General features: G+C 45.6%; 2 protein-coding genes across 6 annotated transcripts in view; both read right to left on the bottom strand.

Moving 5' to 3' along the window:
- Positions 1 to 4546: 4546 nt before the first annotated feature.
- TTC36 (tetratricopeptide repeat domain 36) lies at positions 4547 to 5666 on the bottom strand. Its single transcript, XM_085209423.1, has 3 exons — positions 5421 to 5666; positions 5077 to 5268; positions 4547 to 4999 (listed from the first exon to the last, which is right to left on the bottom strand). Exons 1-3 carry the CDS (start codon positions 5524 to 5526, stop codon positions 4731 to 4733), a joined length of 567 nt encoding a protein of 188 aa, XP_085065549.1. The 5' UTR covers positions 5527 to 5666; the 3' UTR covers positions 4547 to 4730.
- A 101-nt stretch (positions 5667 to 5767) lies between these two features.
- Positions 5768 to 23945, bottom strand: part of KMT2A (lysine methyltransferase 2A) — a 46464-nt gene continuing 28286 nt past the window's right edge. For 4 of the 5 annotated variants that reach the window (XM_085209422.1, XM_085209421.1, XM_085209420.1 and 1 more), the window contains 17 exons: positions 23706 to 23812; positions 23025 to 23162; positions 22765 to 22923; positions 22357 to 22474; positions 22194 to 22272; positions 21779 to 21939; positions 21093 to 21278; positions 16504 to 20815; positions 15551 to 15631; positions 15045 to 15109; positions 14087 to 14257; positions 13445 to 13519; positions 12985 to 13159; positions 12519 to 12626; positions 11915 to 11998; positions 11541 to 11670; positions 5768 to 10570 (listed from right to left, as the gene is read on the bottom strand). In XM_085209422.1, coding sequence (XP_085065548.1) covers positions 10295 to 10570; positions 11541 to 11670; positions 11915 to 11998; positions 12519 to 12626; positions 12985 to 13159; positions 13445 to 13519; positions 14087 to 14257; positions 15045 to 15109; positions 15551 to 15631; positions 16504 to 20815; positions 21093 to 21278; positions 21779 to 21939; positions 22194 to 22272; positions 22357 to 22474; positions 22765 to 22923; positions 23025 to 23162; positions 23706 to 23812 — 6425 coding nt within the window. In that variant the 3' untranslated portion in view covers positions 5768 to 10294. Of the gene's footprint in view, positions 10571 to 11540; positions 11671 to 11914; positions 11999 to 12518; positions 12627 to 12984; positions 13160 to 13444; positions 13520 to 14086; positions 14258 to 14896; positions 14950 to 15044; positions 15110 to 15550; positions 15632 to 16503; positions 20816 to 21092; positions 21279 to 21778; positions 21940 to 22193; positions 22273 to 22356; positions 22475 to 22764; positions 22924 to 23024; positions 23163 to 23705; positions 23813 to 23945 lie in introns of those variants that run through there. The other variant, XR_014879768.1, reaches the window with a different exon arrangement.

Raw genomic sequence — 23945 nt, forward strand, 5'->3', positions numbered from 1 at the left:
TGGAATCATAGAACTACAGAATGGCCTGGGTCGAAAAGGACCACAGTGCTCATCCAGCTCCAACCCCCTGCTGTGTGCAGGTCATCAACCAGCAGCCCAGGCTGCCCAGAGCCACATCCAGCCTGGCCTTGAATGCCTGCAGGGATGGGGCATCCACAGCCTCCTTGGGCAACCTGTTCCAGTGCCTCACCACCCTCTGGGTGAAAAACTTCCTCCTCATATCCAACCTAAACTTCCCCTGTCTCAGTTTAAAACCATTCCCCTTATCCTATCACCATCCATCCTCACAAACAGCCGTTACCCCTCCTATTTATATGCTCCATTCAAGTACATGCAAGGCCACAATGAGGTCTCCCTGGAGCCTTCTCTTTTCTAAGCTAAACAAGCCCAGTTCCCTCAACCTTTCCTCATAGAAGAGCTGCTCCAGCTCATCTTAGCTGCCCTCCTCTGGACCATGCTGTATGTTGGCTCAGTAGCAGACCTTCCAGCTCAGTGTGTTCTGATGGGAGATGCACAATTTATAGTGAAAGATTAGCTCAATCAAGGGGAAGACAGCAGTGCTTTCATGGGAACTTACCACCCGGGAATGAAAAATAAACGTGGCAATAAACCAACCCAAACAATCCCCGCGTTAAACTGGTTCAATCTGAGAGTCCCATCCTCTACAGCAGGCACAACACTCACATACTGATTCATGACTCAAGAACAAACAGAGCAAGAACAATCCAAAGTAATTATCACCTACCGCTAATGAATATATGTCTGTAAATGAGACCTACACAAGCATAGCACTCTTCCCATTTGCCCTCTTCAACAAATTCTCCCTTATACTTTCCCATTTCTTTTCATGTTTCTCTTCTACATCCCCATTTCCTGCAATTTAGTGCCTGAGCTTAGGAGGAAATGAAGGTTTGGTTATTCGAGTTGCACACTCACAACTTGTCACCCATCCTGCTGCAGTGGAACTGAACGCAGCTGGATGTCTCTCAGATCTGTTGGCTACTAAGGTGCACTTCCTTATTTTCAGATAAATACCAGATGTCACAATTATTAAAGCAAAGCCAAGAGTAAATACTACACACAACCCTGAGCAAATAAAGCAGTGCAATCATCTCCGTGCAGTTTCCCAGACCTGTTTTTCAGGGTTCTGCTCTTATTCATTGTGTTATTGTCCAGAGATTAGCATAGCAGTGTCTGGGTCACATTTCAGCATGAGGTGTTGACTTTGGGCATCCCGAGTTCAGTTCTACAGAACCTTTTCTGCTGCAGCCACGCTGGGACGGCATCACCTGCCCCCAGTGCTGAACAGATTGGGTGAAGCCCATTGGAAATGCAATGTAACTTCTGTTATGGGAAAGGGACTGGGAAACCTGACCCCAGTTTACCACCTATTGTTGTCTGCCACTCTCACCAGTTTTGTTCAGAAGGGAAAAATGGACTTCAGGCCTTTATTTGCTTATCTCCACTTGAGGCATTGCTTTTAATGATTAACCTTAAAGAAGTCGATTGTTACAGAGCTAATTTGCAGTTAATAGGAGAACATTCGCTGTTTGGGCCATCTTAGTTCTGGTTTGGTTCAGCTGCTCTACTGCAGAATGACAAATGGGCAAAGCATTATGGAACACAGTTAACGGGGAGTTTTGGGGTGGGTTTCTTCACCCACACATGCCCTGTATTAAATATATATTGATAGGACAAGGGGAAATGGCTTCCAACTGGAACAAGGGGGATTTATTTACAGTGGATGTAAGGCAGAAGGTTTGGCACTGAGGGCAGTGGTGCCCCGTCCCTACAGACAGCCCAGGTCAGGCTGTTGGGGCTGTGAGCACTGCTGGAGCTGTGGGTGTCCCTGTGCACTGCAGGGAGCGGCACCAGGCGGCCTTTCAGCTCCCTTCCAACCCAAACCACCCCATGACTCTACCTGCATGAAAATCTCATAGGTAACAAATATTTCCATTCTAACATTTTCTCACATCACCAGTGGAGAATCACCACATCGCTGCATTCAGAACCAGCTCGGTGCATTCAGTTCCTGAGGTTTTGCACATCTCCAAAAAGCAAACGCAGAGATGAGGTGCTGAGATCACTGAGATGCTGTTTGATGTGAAAGCTGATGCATCGAGGAACTTCGTGGAAGAACGTTCAATTGCCACAAGGAAAGAAGTGTGAAGGCCCCAATACAAATAGCACTCTGTCCTTAATGTTAAGCTTGCACTTAATTTCCCGACTTAAGTGCTTTGCTGAATTCCTGCCAGAAAAGGCAGAGCAGAAATACTACAAGAGAAAACACGACAAGGAGCAGCCACGTATCCCAGATTGATGCCCTCCTCTGGATCACCAACAAGCCTGACACGGAGAACAAGCAGAAAGCAAGTCTTAAGCAGAAAACAACCAACCAAGCAGCTTATTATTAAGCATTTTAGAAGCACGATAGGACCAGAAGAAAGGATTCGCAAACAGAAAGATGAATGAATGAAAGCCATCTGAAAAGTTTGCATGTGCGAGCTCAGTTTCATGTGCAGTAACTCAGTTCTCAACGCATGCAAGAAAGCACTTTAAGGAGCAACATATGGCTGTGGCTGTCAGGGACAGGGCTGAGACAACAGGAGAGGCAGAGTTATGAAAGAGATGGAGAATCTGAGCCTTGTGCCTGGCTGCCAGCCACGTCGTCGTATTTTAACAGCTAAGCAAGTAAATGATCCTTTGAAAAGAAGGCTGTAAATAGAGAAGATGGCTCGAGTACCCAGCATCAAAAAGGTGTGTTTGCAGCTCTGGCTCGTGGATGCAGAACGTTAACCCTGACTGTGCTCCATAAATGCAATGAGTTTAAGCCAAGGGTTTTGCATGGGCCAAGTAAAACAATGCTACTCTTGTCACATTCATAGATCATAGGATCATCTCACTTGGAAGGCGTCCTTAAAGCTCACCTCTTCCAGCTGCCCAACAGGGACATCGCTGAGGCATAGCATAAAACAAACTGGGGAACAAAGGCAAGCCCTCAGACATCCTAATGCTTTCAAGAGGAGATCTGGAAACCCTGTTCTGTACACCCCCGTGTGCCTTGAGAGAAACACTGCTGCTCCTCACCCATCTCTTTGCTGTCCGGTTGGTTTTGGGAGCTGATTTATTTTACTCTTGTTTGCTAGGGAGGGTTTCCTTCGGTCTGATTCACAGCACCATCTCGTGGCACGAGTTGGGATGTCACAAACAGGATTTCCTATTTCTCACCATTATTCTTCCACCATCAGTTGGGGCTGAAGCTGAGGGTGTGCACATTTCTGGGGGTCTGAGCTGAAGGGGTACACAATAATGCCAATAATAAGTGTCTAAAAGCTCAGATCTCAGTAGAGGGAAAATGGAAGAGTGCTCTGCTCTGACTCCCCACCCCACACAGTTCTGAAGTGTAAAAAGCACAGTGAATCTGACCAGAACACAAAATTCCTGGGTAAGAAATGAATGAAACCCACCCTGAGCTGCAGATTGGCCTGAACAAAACACAGCAAGTTTTCCCTATACGGATATAAGACCTGTTGGCATCCCTGCCCAACGCATCATTGGTGCCTGCAAACATGCAACAGTTTTGGAGAGCTCCTTATCAGCCCATCACAGCCACCTGTGAGCTGGGACCATCGCTCTCCAGAGCCTGTTTTAATTATCAGCTGCACTTAATGGGCTTCAGAGTGCAGATCCACACTCTGTGGCTCCTGACATTTCACCTTGGCAAAGAAAGCAGGAATGAACATACAGAAGATCTGGCTCTGCACCCAGCCCCTGTGGCACCCACTTGAGAAGCAGAACTGACCCAGAAGGGCATGGAGATGTTGGTGGGCATCCAGCTGAAAGAATTCAGAGGTGTTGTGGCTGCTATGTGCTCATCCTGGAGCACACACATGATGCTGGTGGGCGCCAGCACAGAGAGCACCAGGAGGAACCCAGGGTCACCCGCTCCCTGGCAATGGGCATCTGGCTTACCTGGGTAAAGTGGAGGCACAGAGGTGCCTGGAGCTGCTCTCTGGTCCTTGCTCTTGTCCTCCTGCAGCACGCACACTGCCCTTCAGTGGAGGAGACTGCATCTCCACCATGGTGCATCAGAGCCAAGGGCTCATCACCACACCAGGGTTTCACTTGGTGGGCCAGAGCCAAGCAGCAGGCAGGCAAGGGCAGCCTCTGGCAGCAGGTGGAGTGGAACATGGGGACATCCCCGAACAGTCCCTGTCACCCCAGCATGCAGCATGGCCGGAGCACGCAGCCAGGCCACATCTTACCTGGAGCATCACCCCTGCGTCCTACCCACCCTATGGGGCAGCTGTGCACAGAAACCTGGCCCCAAGCACCCCTTCACCGTGGGTGCTGTCACCGAGCAGGACCTGCCCTCAGAAGCACTTGTGGTCTTGGGGTCGGTCCTCCTGCACCCTGGCTGCAGCGCAGCGCTCAGGGCGCTCAGGAAGAAGACAGACATCCTCACAGCCCCATTTCTGCGCTTCCACACTCAGTGTGGCTGGAAGCAATGCTACAACCACCCATAACACCACGACCAGAGCCCTGCTGGGCCGCCAGGGAGGTTTATTTGTGATGGAACAGAGCCACGACAAAGCTGAGGTGCAGGAAGCTTTCCCCGTGGCGGCTCTGGACGACGAGCAGCTGCGTGCTGCCGCCTCCTCTAAACCTTCAGAGTCCTTCCAAGCACAGCTGTGCCCCTGAGCTTCAGTCAGGACGGGGGTCCGGCGGCCTCAGTCACTGCCGACCACATCGGGGTTGCGCAGCCGCCCCAGCATCTCGCTCAGCATTTGGTTGCAGAGGGCCGAGTAGGGGTTGAGCAGCACCAACTGCTGCCGTGCGAAGGCGCTGCCAAGCCGTGCCGCCTGTTGGAAGTCCCGCCGGGCGTCGTCCTCACGGCCCTGCAGCCGATGGATCAGCCCACGCTGCACCAGGCTTTGGCACACGGCTCGGCCGCAGCCCCGGCCCAGGCGGACGGCGGCATCCAGGTCCCGCAGAGCGCCTGGATGGGGCGAGAGGCGGCGGGGGGCTGTGGGGCGGCCTGGGGCCACGCCGGTCACCCGGTGCCACGTTCCTTACCTGCCACGTCGCCCTTGAGGCGCAGTGCCTGTGCCCGGTTGTTGTAGGCCGAGGCGCGCTCGGGCAGCAGGCGGATGGCCTCGCTGAACCGCTCCAGGGCTGCGCTCACATCTCCGGATTCGGCAGCAGAAACGCCCTGCAGCTCCAGGTCCCTCACCTGCTCCAGCAGCTCCGGAGCAAAGGCCTCCTCCTCTGTGTACGGCGGAAACGTCCCTCGTCCCAACACCCGCTGACACCCAGCCCCGGGGAAGCAGAAGGAGCCCTGGGCGCTCAGTGCAGGCGGAGCCCCTTCCACCCCCCGAAGGGAAGGATCCAGCGGGAATCCGAAGCCGCGTCTGCCTCACCTTCCTGCTGAACGTCCTCATCCTCATCCAGCCCGGGGATGTCACCAAAGGGAGTGCTGGGGTTGAAGATGGTCTGCAGCACGGCTCTGTCGTTGGCGGTGGCCATGGCGCAGTGAGGGCAGGAGGGCACCGGGCGGGCTGTTAACGTTCACCCATCGCCTCCTATCCCAGCCCAGCTGCAGCTCCTCCGCCCACCAACACGGCCGAGTCCCACATCTCCCCCAGCACGGCCCTGCGGGGCTCTGTGAGAAGGGATCCCTGCAACCATCGGCCCCCTGTGGGATGGGAAATTCCATCACCGACACCCGGCGCGGCTCCGGCCTCAGAACAAACCACCAGCAGCCCTCTGCAGCAATAAACTTGACATGTTTATTAATTAAACTATCACTTAAATAAAAAAAAGTGCATAGAAAATAAACATGTTTAAAAACTCCTTTTTTTGTTGTTGTTTTTTTCGTTGTTTTTTTTCCTTTTTTTTTCTTTTTTTTTTACAACTATGTACACTTTTTATTTTTTTACATTCAGTCTTTTGCAGAGCTTTCAGCAATTTATTTTTTTTTTATTTTTTTTTTTTTAATTAACTATTAAAGTATTTCCTTCTTCCCTGTGCCAGGGAGTTAACACTGATGTACTTTAGACACGTTGTTTTTTTTTTTTTTAACCAAAAGAAAACCAGAAGCTCGGAAGAACACAAAAAAATAAAATAAAGGTTTGTTATACATGATAAGTTGTCAAGAAATGTAATCCTAGAACATAACTTGGCGGATTTTTTTTCTTTTTTTTTTTTTCTTTTTTTTTCTTTTTTTTTTTCTTTTTTTTTTTTTTTAATTGAAACAATTATTCACCTACCTGTATTTACTAAAGAGACTGTTAAGTTCAATAAAAGAAACACCACAAGTATAGATCTCGGTTGATAGACAAAGCTACTGTACCTTGTTCAAAAGATACCAGGAAAGCACAGAGCACATTGTTTTTCTCTATATGCAGGTGGTACCCCAACATTCATTACCAAAAAGAAAGGAAAAAAAGGAAAAAACCAAGTTGTACAAGTACTGACTGGTAACAATAAAGGGCAGGAAAGCCCCCGGGCTGCCCGTTCCCATCGCCCAGCCCTCATCCAGGCACCCACCTGGAAACGCACAGCCTGGGCTGTTCCTGCCTCTGTTAGCAACTGTAACACAATCCTTATCTATAGTGTTAAGAGAATTAAAAGCCATGGACCGATACTGAACTAGGCTTCATTACACGGTGCATTACTATATTAGTTCCTATATATATCGTATTTATAGTTATTAAAAAAAACTTGCAGGTGTTGAGTGTGGACCAGTAGCATGGGTTTGAATGGCATGATTCTGCACAAAGACCATCTCGCTGAAGAACCTGGTATTGCTTGGAAATGAAAGAAGGAACTATTAACAGAAAGATACCCAGCCCTTTGCAATGACCCGCTTTTCCTTTACAAAAAAGAAAAAAAAAGAAAAAGAAAAAAGAAAAAAAGAAAAAAAAAAGAAAGAAAAAAAGAAAAAACCCAAAAGTCGGTTTGTACAAATAAAAATAAACGCCCTAAGGTTCCATTTTGTAGTATTTTTCAGATATCATGATCTGTGTCAGTCCTTATAAAATATACATTCATATACTGGGAAGCTGTGCTGTGCTCACCGTCAGGGCAGGGCACGCCGCAGCACCTCGTGGTGCCTGATGGAAAACACGCAGCAGCTGCCAAGGCTTCTCCCTGCCTTCCTTCCAAGCACCCACGCTGGGCTATGGGAGCGGGTCGGGGCCCTGCCCAGCAGCACAGCTCCCCTTCTCTGGGTACAGACAGTTTCACTGGCCACGGCGGTGCCGCCACGGCGGCCGCCACAGGTATAGCAGCAAAGCGAACAGCGAGCCGGGTCTAAAGGACCCATTCTGCTCGGCCGGTCCTCACAGGAGGAGATTTCCTGGTGCTCAGCTCCTGGGGGGGTCCCACGGCTCTCCTCCCCACCCCTCTCTTCCAGCATTTCCTATAGGAGCGGTGTTGGGGCTCCGACTGCACAGCGCGGCCATGAGGGACCGGGCTGAGCTGTGCAACTTGCACACCGTTCTTGGGTTTAACCAAGCACTGCTGTCCAAAACAGAGAATAAGGACAAAGAGCAGCCGTGTCTGTGGATGCAGGGCCAAGATCCCCCCCAGACGTGCTGTTTGGCCTTCTCAAGGTATGTGCGTTCCCAAACTGTCAGTGCATCAAATCATTTCAGTAACAAATGCAGCTTCGATTGGATTCTTCTTTAAACAGTTATTACCAAATAATAATCACACAGTGCAATAAAGAAAGGAAACCAGCAGTTCCTGACCCTGTGAGAGCTGTATTTCATTCCCAGGTCAGAGGAAGAGGTCGTGGGGCCTGAAGAGCACAGATAACGGAGTGTGAGCTCACGACCACTGGGGGTATCGCTCAGTTCCCTACCAGCTGCTGATGCTGTTTCAGAGCAGCCTTTCCATTTGCCAGCTCGCCTACCCACAGGTCCAGCTTAGAAAAGCAAGGGTGCTTCAAGGATTTACTACTGCAAGGAAATACTACTCTGTGTTTGGTTTGGGGATGAGGAGTGCAGGTCGGGGTGCGAGCCCCGTGCTGCCCGGGTGGCAGGTCTGGGGCCCTATTGCTTCGCTAGATTTCCACAGGACTGCGTTTCCGTGTCTGCAAAGATGTGGGTTTACCCAGAGCAGAAAGGCAGGGCCTTCCCTTGGGGAAGCTGCTCTGGACAGAAAGGGATGCTGAGAGCCCACAGGTGCCACAAGGCTGGGCCAGCAGAGCGCCTCGCCGCCCCCAGGGCTGTGACACCCAACTCCCCACGCTTCAGGGTGAGAAGAGTCACACTTCCCACTGAAATGCTCATTCTGAACACCAGGCAAAAGGGGTGAAGCTATTTACGGTCAGTTCTCTCTCTTTTTTTTCCTCTTTTTTCCTTAAATACACACAGGATACTGGTGTGTGGCAAGGCAGAATCATGCCTCCCGCCTGGGGGCACAAGCAGTTGTTCAGAGTTCCCAACAACTCCTCCAAAGCCAGGCAATTTTCCCTCCTGCCCCCATCTTGACAAGAAAATCAAAGATTAAGGTCCAGCCAAACCTCACAGAAACAGTTACCGAAGTCAAAAAGGCAGAACAAGATTAAAAAATAAAAATAAAGTGTACCCCTCTCTCTGGAGAAAGGATCAGACTGTGTCCAGCCAGATATTTCCTATAACCGTCCTATGAAAATAAAAAAATTATTAAAAACAGATTCTTTTAAATTAGGATAATACCACTGTTTAAAAAGCCTCGTCATAAGTGCTTTTCCCTATGAAGTGCTTCTCATAGAAAAATATACAAAATATATTTACATTTATAAAACCTTAAATACTAAACTGTAAACAGAACAGAGTAAAATCCAATGTCTCAATTTGTTAGGCTTGGGGCTTTTTCTTTCGTTCTTTTTTCTTTTTTTTTTTTCTTTTTTTTTTTTTTTTTTTTTTTTTTTAATTTTTGGAGGCGTGGAGCAGACCCAAAAGGGAGGAGCATTGACTTGAACCAGGACAACAGTGTCTTTTGATTCACTTCAACTAAGTTTGACTCTTCAGCTACCGTGATTTTCAACCGTGCCAATCGCCAATTTGTTTCCTGTGCATTTTTAAGTGCTGCACGGAGTCCACGAGGCTGGTTAGTGTTTGGCCTTGCATCTTCAGTGAATCTACACTCCATTTTGGTGCCTCTTCCTGTGCCTTTCGTGGAAGATTACGAAACGACGTGCTGACTGTAGGTCAGACAGGCACGTGCCTACAGAAGCCACTTGTTTGTCTCCCTGGGATGCTGTTCAGTGGGGCTCCACACAAATCTCCCCTCCCAGTTCCTGCTCTACAGCCAACAGCAGCAGCAGCTCCCACCACTGCTTCCTTCCCTGGGGAGCAGTCCCACGGTGGCAGGGGAGCCCTTCGGTCCCTAGGTCAAAGGAGAAAGGCAGCCTCCAAAGGCAGAAGCATGGGAAAAGACTGCTTCCCTCCTTTATAGCAGGGGGAGGGTGCTGCTGAAAGAAAGCCTTTGCTCACAAAGATTTACAGCTCTGTAACCAGTTGGCACAAGCCCTTTCTCTGCTAAGGAATGCCAGGAATTCCCTTTACACTCCAGCTGGAATTTCAGAGTGAAACACTATCCAAATCCTTCTCAGTTTACTTATGGCTGCTGTATGACCCTCTCCCCCATTTAGTCTTCCTAGATTCAAGCAGATAAGCCGGACCCATACGGCACAGCAGCCACCTACATCACACAGTACGCCAACCAACTCACAGATAGTGTTTTGGAGATGCATAACACAAGGAACCACAGACACTCACAAAGTTCTCAGAGTAGCTGGTTGGTGGGGTACAGTTTCTCTCCCTAGGAGAAAAGCGCAGTCACGTACTGTGCTATGGGAACTTATGACACAGCAACCGAACAAAACGAGAGCTCCACATTCACCTCTTTGAGCCAAGAGAGGTCAAAGGGATGGATCTGCGATCAGTCCTCTATACTTGGGTCCGGGTCTGCCTTCCCTCCCCACTCCCACTCATTAGCCCCGTTCTGAGAAACAAATTCTGGGGGGGGGTTGGGGTGGGAAAGAGAATAGCAAAAACATAATCACATTGAGGATCTTCTCCAGTCGCCCGTGTCTTTCGTAAGGGTAAGTGTGCGCATGCAAGACATGAAGATGTGGACTCTGACAGAGAAACACAGCCGCCAGTTGGGTCCCTGAGCCCAGCCGATCTTCATTCCTGCCTCTGTCCTCTCCCCTCCCCTCGTGAATGGCAGGGTAGGGGTTCACTGTTAGCTTTGGTTCGCCCCACGCCCTTTAGGGCTCACTTGCAGCTCGTGGAAGTTCTTAGTTTAAAAACTTCCTGCACTTCTTGGCGCCGCAGTTACAGGGCAGTTTGTTGCTGGCGTCTTCAATGGGGAACTTGTAGTCGTACGTGAGTTCTTCCCCCCTGTAGATTTTGCGCATGGCGAAGATGACAATGTGCTTCTGGCCATCGATGTTGATGACCCGAGAGTAGCAGTTGGGCTCACAGGAGTGATTGATGAAGCGGGCTGCATTCCCATGCATGGTGGCATCCACCACTTCAGAGTCGTCAATGCGGAACATGTAGCAACCGATCCCCTACACACAGAGAACAGAAAGACAATTATGCCAGGGAAGTCAAGAGGTAGCTGCTCTGATGGACAGTTTTGCTTAATTACTGCAATGCTAAGAGTCAAGTCATTAAGAAGATCTACAACCCTGCTTGAATTATTTCAACCCCTTTGCTCTTTGGAGCTGCAAGGTGAGACCACACCGATATGTTTCCCTGCCCATGGGAGGAAATGACCCTAGAGCTCCAGCTGGTAAATATGCAGAGAATTCTGTAATCCCAAATCATGATGTTTCAAATGCAGTTTTCACATGCTCTATGCCTGTCCTACCTTCAGGGCCACTTCTTAGTTCTCCCAAACTCCTCTCCCTACACAGTAATCTCACCAGTCATGTCTCACAATGATTTATTTCATTTTATATACATCACTACCTTGCACTGGAAACTGTTTTAGGTCACTAATACAAATGCTAAAAGCATTTGAGAACTCTAAATATTCTGTGATTATACTTGTCCTGGCTTTGTTTAGACAAAATGCTTCTCTCAAGAATGACAAAGGCTTCATGAAACAACTGCAATTTGTAGCAGGGAGGTTACTACACAACAAAGAAGTTTTAATTTAGAGCAGAGTGATCAGCTTCTTGATTTTGTTTGAGAGTTCTGGTTTACACACTTCTTTATGCTGTGAATCCTCAAGCTCTGATCTCACCTGTGACACCTCCTCTGGCACAGAGTAGATCTTTAACTGTTTAAGATTCTCTAACTCACCACACCATAAAAATCAACTTCATTTTCCCTCCATTCTCTGCACATGAGAAGCACTACTCTGGCCCTAGAACTTGAAACTTCAGCACACGTTTTTGCCAGCGTTACAAATAACTTTAATCCCAAAGCCTCGTTAGTAACCAAGTTCTCTGTCTGCTCTGTTTCCTTGGATGACTGAATGGGAAAGGGGCTTATAATGCTTTTTAAGAAGTTCTATGAAAGCCCTTAACTCACCTTACTGTCATAGTACTTCTCTCGTTTGTCAGTGAGGATGGAGCGAATGACATTGCCCGAATATTCAATCACCATCTCACCTGCATCAATGTTCCTTTTGCAGAACAGGCCCCGGCCATGGATGGGAGACCTAGAAAACCAACAGGGTGAGAGAATATTCAAACAATACAAGTGAAACTCAAAAATGTTGCACCAGCACTGCAGAAAACAAATTTCATGATAGGGACCACAGTAGCATTGTTACACTTCTACAACGTGATGCCAGTGAGAACAACAGTAGGTCTCTCCTAATGCCTTAGCTGTCAGCAAGGTTTTCAGTTTTTACCTTCCTCTGTCCCAGACATCAAGTTTAGAGTGTCAGAACAAAACCACACCTGTAGACACCGACTGCCTCCTTGGAAGTCTTCTTCAAGTGTCGGAATCGCATGGGCATTGGCAGGTCCATACTTGTTGCCCTCCTAGAAGGAAGAGACACCACTAAATGATGACATCCATGAGAGCCCATGTCATGTATTATCTGGGATAGTTTCCAAGACACAAACATTCAACCACTGTGGCACCGCAGCCCGCTGAGAACACCATCAAAATTCAGTGTGATATAAATGTACACACACACACACACTCACACACAAAATGCAGAGCTGTTTCTTAATTCTGTATCTTAACTCAAACGAATTTATAACTGCTAACGAGCAATCTTTTCTAAAAGTTCAATGCAAATAATTTCTTTCCTCCTCAAAGTTATCATCAAAATGTCTCGTGTCAGCAGGAAAAAGAAATGTGGAAAAGACAACTGGTCTGGCTGACCACCTTCAGCTGGTGTAGGACTGTAGGAATCTCCCTTGTTTTTCTAGGGCTTGGTAGCTTTGAAGTCTTAAGCACTACCTCAAAAAATAACGTGTAACTAAACCTGATCTCTTAGTTCTAACACCACAGCATTATTTTCCCCCCTTTAAACCTTTAAATCCTACCGCATACCGGGCTGATTTCAGTTGTACTTCCTCCTCTTCCTCATCATTTGGATTGTATTCTGGTGGCTGTCGGTGTTTAGACGCCAAGAAATTAAACATATCAAATGCAGATTTCCTGTAATTTAACAAAGGAAGTCTGTGTTACTAACTAAAATTAATGCAAACATTTGGTTGGCAGAACAGCTTGGCATGTTTACTGTTTTACACCTTCCCCAGTCTGTCCTCTTTCACAGCTTTCTATGCATCAGGATAACACACAATAGCTTCTGAGAACTGTGAATAAAGGCACCAGCCAGGGAAGTTTTTTTAAACAAAGAAACACATAACAAAAGGTGCAGACAAAGAAGATGCAATATAACTGATTTACCGGAGAAAGTTGCTTACGTTTACTTATAAACTGAGAGCTCTCAGCACTCTCAAGATTTTTTGCTTGTGTCCTTGTTAACCTTAACAAAAACAAAGCTCACACTTGCCTCAGGTGGACTTCAGCCCTAGCAGAGCCATGTGGATTCAGAGGAGGTTCGTTGGCCTCCTCTGGTTTATGAAATCTGAACTTGTAGTTGTGGCAGTGCTTTGCTCCATAAAGTTGCTCAATCAGAAACACAACAGTATCGTGGATAATCCCCAGCATCCTCAAACCATTCACACCTGGAACAGGAAACAGGGCACACGAATGACAAAAATGATCAAGCATATTGGGAATGGGAGGATACAGCAGCCCATTAAATAAAACTTGTGCTAGCCTGAAATTTTCCCAGCAGCACAGTATTAACTAGCTCACTCCAGGTAAGTAATTTTAATCAATTCATTAGGAGAATTTATTTTCCATTAAAAAAACAGCAGCTCAACTGAAATTTTTAAGGCAGTCCTAAGACCTGTTTGCTCTTATACGTTCAATAGCACATTAAAAATGATGGTGGCACTGGCCATTACCTGCAAATGATAGCTGTTTCAGGCGGGCATTGGAACGGGCTTCTTGAACTTTGTCAGTCAGTGACTTCCAGGCATCTGCAATTACACAAACAGAAAACAAAACTGTGAAGAATATCCAAGCACTGGGCACTGAGGAGTGCTGTAACAACAGCCTTGCTGTCAGTTTTGGCACACTGCATCAGATTTCCATCAGTACCATCAGCAGACTTTTATGTACATGTGCAGTACGCTGTTTTCCTATAAAATGTTCATATTTAAATAAAATAAACTGAGAACACGAAGCTTTCATTCCATCTATGGACTATAAATTCTCCAAAATTCACTGTGGCAGAAAGGGAAATGAGTTTCTTCAGTAACTGGTCTGTAGGACAAGTCTAGATGTCATACTGTCTGAGCTGTGCTATTCTTTACAACACATGGTTCAAAACCATTGGTCAATGGATAAAACAAAATGGGATAGTGACATATTATATTTTTCAATAGAAACCACGTATTGTTAGAAACTAGGACTGTTCTGGTAAATTAGGAGAAGTTGTTTCTCATTTAAAGACCCGTGAAAATGAATAACGCTCTCAGAAGTCATAATTTTACTTCTGGCAGGAAAAGTCAAAACCAGTATAACAATAAAAGCACAGCTCTCACCTTCAATGCTTTCTGCACAGATCTGAAAGCCGTCATCACTTGAGATCTCAAAAACCAAACCTTTCTTGGGTTTCTTCTCACCAAGACACTCTTTCCTCTTTTGTTCTTGCTGCAGCCAAAACATAAGCGGGGAGCTGAAAGTGCTCTCTTCTTCCTCGAAAGCTTTTGAGCCTAGGAAAGACAAAAGCCAGTATGAAGGTGGAAATTAAGCAGAAAGAAGCTTTTTTCCCACATCTGAATCAATTACTTATATTTAGTGGTCAAATGGCAAGTCTGTAATGTGTTTAAGAAGAACCTACAAAACTCAAATTACAATTGCACTCACGTAAGGACTCACAGAAATTCACCAACATTCACATCTTGGTGAAGAAACAAAATCTATTCATTCCGAAGCTGTTTTAACAACAGATGACATTAGTAGCTTCTAAACAGCTATTACAGGAGAACCAGGTTTCCACAAGTCATGATTTGCAGTAATGACAAAGAGCAGAAAGACTATTATTTTATATGTGAGAACTACTCACGCTACTGCAATTGTATGTAAGTGACACTGGACTGGGAAGATATGAAAGACAACAGTCTGCATTTCCAGATTTACTTTGAAACACTCACAAAAGGGCTTGGAGCTCTCATATCTGGCAGTCAGATTAAAATATACTTTCTAAGAATCGAGATTTCAAAGAGATTTTACTCAAAGGAAAAAATTCTAGATAGTACTGTAGTGAGAGTGTAAAATCTCAAGTACTGAAATTCCCACAAGCTAAGAATAGAAACAACTATTTGAGCAGATTTTATTAATAGTGAACAAACCTTTCCTCCCTTCAAGGCATGAATAACAAGACTATTAGCTCTGAGATTTTTTTCTGTGAGAACAAGAGAGACAAATTAGAACAACAAGGTACTAATTTCCCAGTCATGGAGAGCCCCAAGACCTGGTGCACGTCAAGAAGCAACATACCTGCATTTTCTTGCTCATTTGTTGAGGTCTTTGTTGACTGAGATTCTGGGAGAACTGCCGTTTGCCTTTGGAAGGAAGGGAGTGAAAATGAAGAATACTTAATAACCATTTTACTACACCTGAAACCATTGCTAAATGTGTTTTACGTAAGCTCATCTGGAAATGAACAGGAGGATTTTATTCAGTAGCATTTATCTTTGTGGTGTCGATCAGTCAGTAGATAGCAGACTAATTTAACAGAACCTGTGATCTGTTGTTCTTATTAGTCCTGCTCTGTAATAAGGTGTATGCTAACACATGGTCTGCTCATGTAAGTAATGCATTTCCCACAGCTATATTAAAAGAAATAAAAATAATAATTAAAAAGAAACGTGACTGCTCATTCCAGACTGAAAACTTACAAGATAAATTTGTTAGCAATGACTCCTTGCATTCTCCAGACAATTATTTATTTTTTTTAAGATCAGGCCACCAAAACCTGATGCAAAGGTGTGCTTCATGCTTACCCTGTAGACTGGCCACACTGTGTTTGTGATGGCTGATCTGTGCTTGCTGCATCCTGCACATCTGTCTTCACAGCAGGAGTCCTGGAAGAAGAAGAGTTAGGAACATTCAAACTACCTTCCAAATCATGCATGCTACAAATGAGACTGGAAGGCAGTAACAGATCTACTGGGAGTTCCAACAAGTGATTCAGCAGTTCAGCAAAACTACAAGAGGAGTAACAACAGCTGCTCCTATGATACGAGAAAACAGATCACATTCCCAGCACTGCATAGGATTCAAGATGTGCACTTGAAGAGGAAGGAGAAGCATTAAGTTTGGCTGCAAGAGGAACAATTCTGAGCAATCACAGGCAATGCACTCAGGGGTCAAGTGATGTACAGTGGAACGTTGACACAATCACAGCAAATATTTACGGACTGAAACAAATTGGCAAGTAATCAACAACACACATGCAATAAAAGCTATGTTAAGAGGTTAAGCTGTCTAAAGAGTTCTGAATCAGCTGTTTAAGAACCAGACTTATTTCAGAACACTGAGATGATCAAGTAATCACAAAAGTCACGTCCAGTGTTTCTCAGTTACCGAAATGCTGATGTTCTTTAGCACCAGCAATTATTTGGGACCAACCTCTGATGTAGCTAGAACTGAAAATAAGGGGTGCAGTCCTTAATTTGTCAGAGGTGCCAACCGTGAATAGAAGTCCTCCTAACCCTGATCCTCAAAGGCTCAGGTTTCTCAGCCTTCCCTTTCCAGAGGTAAAGGTTCTAAGAACATCTTTAGAAATCTGCTTTCCAAAGCCAAGTGAGGTCTTACATTAGAAACATTAGATAACAATCTAATAGATACATTAGATATCAATCAAAAAGGCAAATCTGCTACAGAAACAGGTGCAACATTCTCTCTCAATCTGTTGCAAAATCTCACAGGTGAGCAAAGCAAGCACTTCTCTTACCGTGCAGCTGAGACCTGGGGTGCAGCAGTGGTCCCTCTGTCAGGAACATGTGCTTCAGAGGAACCGGTCCACATGTGAGAAGTTTTGTGCTTCTTTCCATTCCCTTTCTCTAAAGACGGCTGAATGCGTTTGATTTTCGGTTTCATTTTCGATGAGCCAAGCACAGAGCTACTTGCAGACTGCTGACCAGATGACGGGGAGCCTCCAGGAGATGCTGAACTGGCATGCATCACAGATGAGGAAACCTTGTTTTGTTCCAGTCTGGTACTATTGGGAACATCAACCAGCTGTGAAAAGCTTGACAGCTGAGCTGTTGCTGAAGCTGCACCAAGGTCCAGCTGTGAGGAAGCAATCCCAGTTTTGCTGGCCAAGAGTTGCGTCATATGCTGGAGCTGATAAGAGCCTTCTGGGTCAGTAGATGACTGGGCAACTGTCATGCTCATACTCTGAGCTGAAGGCAGAACACAGATGCTTGATGCAGCTGTCATTGCTGCTGTAGACGGAGTTTGTGACGTTCCCAGTTGTGAAAACATCCCAGAAGCTGGTGGTAAAGTCATGTGCTGCTCCTGAAGACCAAGGCTTTGCTGACTAGCTTTGATCAAGAGGTTGCTTATGGAACCAAGGTCCCCTAATAATCCAGGGCTAGTTAATGTTACTGAGCTTTGTCCCAAAACATGGCTGGGAACTGAGCCACCGGTAGTAGGGGCTGCTGTGGCCTGCATGGACACCACGTTCAGTACCGAGGAACTTGATGCTAGCCCTGACACAGGCCCAGTTGGAAGGTGACCAGCATCTGGCCCAATAACACTAGGAGATGTGCCAACTGCACTAGCAGTCCCACTTTGGGGGAGCAAAGAGGTTTGCTCAAAATACATTACTCCAGACTTGGACCTTTTGATAATATTGGGGACGGTTCTGTGGGATGTTGAATTTGCAATGGTTCCCAAATCCAATGGGTGGTTGGAAATTTGGGAAGGAGCAAAATTAATTAAAGTCATGTTTGAGACCATATCAGGAGGAGCTATTGCAGAAGGGGTTCCAGAGGGAGCCAGTTTCTTATTCTTCCTTGACTGCAGTCGAGATATTGGCCGTTTCTTGCTCAGGGCCGCAGCTGGTGTTGAAGCAGTGGTACCAAGATCAGTCCTCTGATTAGCTTCAGACACTAACAGCTGAGGATCAGGGGGTGGCTGCACACCAATAAGGAGACCTGGCGAAGGACTGCCAATATTTGGTGGGAAGCCAGTCTGAGTGGCTGTGGAGAAGGGATGTATATGCTGGTGATGGGACATGGGCAACAATCCTTTACTCGTGGGAGGATATAAGGACTGAGATGAGGGCAAGCTTGGATTTAATCCTGTGGTCAGTGTCAGCCCACTCCCTACAGGCCCCAGCACTGAGGCATTCGTCTCCATTACGCTCTGTGCTGAACTAACAGAAGGTGTCAACTGTATCTTTTGAGTAACGCCATTGGGAAGCGTTTGGAGGACGTAGAGTGGCTGCATATTCTGATTGACTACGAGAAGCTTTTCTGCAGCTGGCTTGAGGTGGGGTGGTGTTGTCTGCACTGCAGCATTAGAAATCTGAGAGGCGCCGGGACTATCCGTGGAATTGGGAACGTACTTCTGGTTCTGCAGGGGAACGGTGGGTGACACGGGCACTTGGATACCTGGAGTCCCACTGTTCCTAGTTAAATCCTGGTTGCTGCCATGTCCTTGCTCTACCGGGCCACAGGGTGGGCTGGCTATATGCTCTGCATCGATGTGACCCTGGATGAAGTGGTCAGGAGTCATGTGCCCTTCAGGGCTCGGGTCTACTCCTGGACTCAGAAGAGCTGCATCGCCCTCGCTAGAGGTGGATTTTTCTGTGACTGTAACTCTTTTTTCCCCAGATTCCGTGGAGGGCAAGGCAAGCATTGACCTCTCTCCTGAAGAGGACAGCGAAGACTCTGAAATGACGGCAAGTCTGTTGTGATTCTGACTGGGCACCGTTGGGCTGCGAGTAGTCAGAACAGAGAGATCAGAAGGAAGTTCCAGTGGTAATTCAAATTGCTCCTCTGCTGATATGGACGAAGAAACACTGCTATCCACTGGCTCAGTTGTTGGCAGCTGTTGAGAAAACACTTCAAACAGACCCATGTCTTTGCCCCGGTTGCTATCAAGGCCTAAACCTTCTCCAAGTGTTAGAAGTTCAGATGATGAGGACTCTGGACTTTCTCCTAAAGCCTGCATGGACGGCGTGTTCTTCAGTACAAAATCCATGATGTCTGACGGGAGGATGTTTCCACAGTCATCGCTGTTGTTATTGTCAGAGTCAGATTTCAGAAGTTCTGTGTTAAAAGTATCCAGCAAGTTCTTATCAGAAGGTGTGCTTGCATGAGCCCTACGGCCCGTTTCCAAAGAGCTCAGCTGAGCTTCCAGAGAATCCTGACCTTGTGTTTTAACCCTGCTCACGGGATGGCAATTATCCATCTTTGGATCAGTTTTGTGGACAGCAGGGCTTTTTGTGACCTGTACTTTCTCCCCACTTTCTTCAGTTCTATCCAGCTTTAAGTTTTCCGTTCCATTTTCTTTACCACTCCTTTTAGTTACTTGATTTACTTTTCTAGTTGTGGCTGTGACACTTGTATCACTTTCAGTCCCATCATCTACACCATCTAACTGGGAGATTTTTGGAAGATCACACTGCTCTTCCTCCCTGAATAAGTTATGGGATGCAAGCCTCTCCTCAGTGTTAGAGGAAACCACTGTTCTAGTGAAATTATAGTAGTACAAGTCATCCTCATCTGACGTGCTTAAATCATCCGCACCATCCACCTGTCCTTCTGCAGACCGCTTCCCTCGCTTCTTCCCTGTTGAGTTACTGTAGAATGGAATGTCTTCCTCTCCATAAGACCTCACACCATACAGAGGAGTCAGTCCAAAGAACATATTAGACCTGGCCCGAGCGCTTCTCCGTGGATACCTCCGCTTGTATGAGCCTTCTTCTTGAGCTTTAGTCCCATCCTGAAGCATCAAGTTGTTATCTTGAACAGGCAAGTTTTCATATGCATTATTTTGAGATTCCTGTGTTGGTGCTTTATTTGGACTTCCTTGAACTACAGAGTTATCTTCTGGGCTTTCAGAATTTGAGGAGGGCTCTGCTGAAGAGGCAAGCTCTGTCCCTGCAGGCTGAGGTTCAGCATCACCTTCCTGCTGTGCAGCTTTAGACTGGCCTTCGCTTTCCATCTTGAGAGGAGTCAGAGTGACTTTGACGGTGCGTTTTCTAGGTGCCTGTGATTCCTTAGGGGCCACTTCAGGCAGCACTACAGAACTTTTAGACGACCCCTGCGAAGGTGGAGACTTCTCAACATTTTTTTCAGCAGGAATATTATTACACAACCTCTGACTAATTTGTTCAGTCACCAAACCCTGATTACCAAATTCTGATGTCAGATTTCCTTCATCACCGCCTCCTGCCTGACTTGAATCTGTAAGAGATTTCAAGGAATGCTTCTCTTTAAAACTCTCTTTCACTATCTTTTTCCCCTTCTGACGCCTGTCTCTGGTGGCAGAAACTACCTGCTCGCTTGCTGCAGGAGATCTGCTATTTACTCCTGCAGACTTCAGCATCTTTGCATCTATCTCATCAACTGAAGTAGTTTTTTCTGGCTGTACAGATTCCAAGTGCTGATCTCTGTCTTTCCTTGGGCCTCTCTGATGCAAAGATGGAAAGGATACTGTTTCTTTAGAAGAAAATGATCCTGCAGATTCTTGAAAGGTTCCTATTTTAACATTTATTTCTGTGCCTGATGAACTGTTTGGTTGAGTTGATGTTTTGGAGTTTCCTCCAGAAGAAAAACTATGAGCTGAATAATCTGGGTCCCTTGAGGTCAGCGTTTTCACCTTCTCTCCCTTTGAAGGTGCACTTTTGGCTGCCAAATCTGAACTACTAGGATGTTTTCCTTCTGTAGACTGAGATGCATCCAGCTGGTAAGTTTTAGTTCCACTTGCAGCTGCTGTCTTCTGGGAGCCTGAACTCGAAGAGCAGCTTTGAACTGGAGCACTTGTGGTACCTGAATTCACAGATCCCACAAAGTGGTCAGCAGTTTTTGTACTCTGTTCATGTTCAGAAGAGGACCCTATGCTGGAAACTGAAGACAGACTGTGTCTGGAGTAAGTATTCCCAGCTCGTGTAGGTGAAATCATCCGGAGTTTTGACTGCTGCTGTGACAATGAAGAAGTGCTATGTCTTCTAGAACCAATGCTCTTAAGTCCAGAGGATAGTAAAGGATCTCCCACTGTAACTATTTCATGGGTCATTGGGGTAGGACTTCCTGAGAAAATAAAACAAGAAGACTGTCAAGATATAGGAATCCTTCACAACCAATACATACCTAATTGTTTCAATCATATATTTCTTGACAGGTCATCTCCACTATATATATTTCAGAAGGTTCCTTCTCTCAAACCTACTGACATTTTCCACGTTCTTCAGAAACACAAAAATAAACATCACATTCTGAATGACGTCAAAAAAAGACGTCGAACCAACAGTATCTCCAAAGCAAACAAAATCAAAACAAAAATCAAAGTCAACAATGCTTGAAATACCTGCAGAGGGTAAAGGCCTAGAGCCAGGAGACCTCTGTGTGGATGGATAACTTGGTGTCCTGATCCTAAGACCCTTTGAGACCGTGGGATAATAACAGGAACTAGAGGTCTGAGAATGCATGGGACGATCTGGAGATGGTGGGTTTACAATTTCAGGTGTATTTCTGCTGTCTTTGAATAGAGTTTCTGTCATTGCATAAAAGAGAAACAACAGTGTAAGTCATCACTAAACCCTAAACGCTATGATCTGATTAAGCATATACTGCCTTCAGGTTTCACATGAGGAATCAGGGCATTTGTTAGATACAAAGTCAAAGACTACTGCTTCCTTGACATCTGATGGCTTTTTTCCCCCCAAGAACACTGTTAAATACCGGTTATCAACATGTGACCTATTGACCCGCAAATTATATGTGAACACTGACACTAGAACTCACATTTGATGTTTTAGACCATCAGAAAAATCTCAGCTCTGTAAACTAGAAAGTACTACTACAGTAATCTCTGTTTGGGTCCTGTTTACCAAGCTGCCAGTGCATTCAACATTGGAATCACAAATGGGGTTCTGGTCCAAATCAGATTTAAAAGCCAGAAAGTCCTAATTATTACCTGGCTTTCTGGTAAGGATACACTATAGCAAATACATGTAGAAAATATGTACTTTAAGAAAGTCCTTCAAACATTACCTGTAAGGGGAACTGGGCTATGGGCAATTGTTCTGTTATCATCATGTTCTACAGTGCTATTGATATCAGGTTCTACGACTGGCGGTCGGCATTCCATGATCTTGCAGGTATACACACAGCGTTTCCTGGCATCTGTTGTACTCCAGTACACCCTGGAGCACCTGGAAGATAATTCAGACATACATAGAATAATTTACTCAACAGTCAAGTAAGCCCTGGCATTATTTCACATATTCATTTTCTTGAAATTACAAAGGATAAAAGCTTTCTGGTGTAACACACAGCACAGATAGCTTAGTCACAAGATTCATTAACAGTTCATGAAAGCTGCAGCTGATTTCTACCTATGTTACCTCAGTGCTGGTTTGACTTCTGACACAGTAAAAGACACTGTCATGAAACAGCTTATACTCACTGATAGCCAATGGGAAACAACTTATCTTCACAGTCTGAGAGGTCATTCAGAATTCCTAAACAGTCTATCGTCATTGAACCTAAGCAGAGAGAGGAACAGAAAAGTTCCATGAACAAAGCTCCAGCACCAAAGATGAAACAAGCGTTCAGGAACTAGATCTTACCAATCATCATGTGGATGTTCTCCGGTTCCAAGCCACTAAGAAACTTTCTTCTCAAACTGATCCCTTCAAAATCCACAAAAACTCTCCTAAGAACTTCAAACCCATTCTCAGGAACCACCTGGAGCAAGAACCCACAGAACATCTCAGTAAGTTTAAAGGAACTACTACAAATATGCAATGCAACCTATTTTATTACGTCTTCAGTGTGGTCTTCAGTTTGCTACTTGAAGCACACAGTACCTCTTGACAAACTTCCTCATGACAGTTATATCACAAATGTGGTTTTAGCAACACTGTGGTCAGGCCCTCATTCATAAGGAACACATTCAGTGTTAACTCTTAAGAAATGTTTATAGTTACAGGCTGTCCCCACCTTCAGACAAAGCAAGTGTGAAAGATGACTCTCACCTCTCCTTTGATCAAATCACGGTGCCTCTGGCAGTAAACTTTCTTATCATCCAGAAAAACACAGTTCTTGGCTCGTGAGCACATGAAATGATAGTTACTTGTGCAGGAAGTGAGGCAGCAGCCCACTGTGGCACCTGACTTCTGGCAGAACTCGCATCTCTACAAAAGCAAAACCAAAGGTAAACATCTGTTTATTCTAAAATCAGGTAACAATAACTGTCAGCTGTTTTCCTCTGCAATGGTAGAATACATATACTCACCAGTTGCTTTCCCCTGATCACAGCCATGTGCACGTTTTTCAGAGAACCATCATCATCTTCAAATACTTCTGCTGACCATAAAGCACAGTTCACATGTGTCCACTCATTTTGGCCAATATAGAGAAGGCGTCCAGCATCCTAGGGAATGGCAAGAAACCTTTTTTTCTTTTTTCCTTCTTTCCCTCCCCTCCCCCCAAAATGTTCCACAAGACACAGCAATGCACAAAAAGCCTCGTAGGTTTCAACTGCACTGGATTTAAACTTTCCCCAACGGAAGTTTAACAAGACAGCATTACTTTCAGAGTTTAAAAGATAAATGTTAACTAGGCAGAGAAGACTGCAGCTAAGTACATGTGATATAAAAGGCAACCTTAGGAAGAAAAAAAATTCTATTCTTGAAGAAATGGCAAGAGGCTTCAGTGTAAGAAATGCACACAGTTCACGTAAGTGACATGGTGAATTTCTTAATGACATGTCTAACAAACGCCACGCTACTTTCTAGGCAGCAGAACAGACAGATAAAGGTCATTTTCATTTCAAAGAAGGCATACCAAGATATGGAAAAAACAAAAACAAACCAACATCCACTACCTCACCCCTTATCTGGCCTATTCACAGTGCTACATCTGTAATACTGCTTAAGTCAGCTACTACCAAAATGGGTGCATGCCAGATACTTACATTAGCACTATCATCACCATATTTCAGGCACAAGGCACACTGCCTGTTGTCTTCTACATCCGGAGGTGGATTAAGCTCAGGACTATCTTCTCTGCTTCTGTCAGAACCTTAGCATTAAAAGAAAGAATGCTTTTCATTCTTGAAGGTCAGGAAGGACAAAATTTATCTGGAAAAACTGTCAGTAAGTGAACAGAGCAGAAAAGCCAAATAGTAGCCTAGAGTTTGAATGATCAGCTTGTA

The sequence above is a fragment of the Meleagris gallopavo genome, chromosome 26, assembly GCF_905368555.1.
Source record: "Meleagris gallopavo chromosome 26, MGAL_WU_HG_1.1, whole genome shotgun sequence".
NCBI lineage: Eukaryota > Metazoa > Chordata > Aves > Galliformes > Phasianidae > Meleagris > Meleagris gallopavo.

Excerpts from the sequence above, each read along its gene's own strand:
- TTC36 (XM_085209423.1), bottom strand. The coding sequence starts at position 5,526 with ATGGCCACCGCCAACGACAGAGCCGTGCTGCAGACCATCTTCAACCCC. Across the intron at positions 5,269-5,420 it reads TGAGGACGTTCAGCAGGAAG|AGGAGGAGGCCTTTGCTCCG; the intron begins GTGAGGCAGACG and ends CGCCGTACACAG. Across the intron at positions 5,000-5,076 it reads CCTCAAGGGCGACGTGGCAG|GCGCTCTGCGGGACCTGGAT; the intron begins GTAAGGAACGTG and ends CGCCCCATCCAG.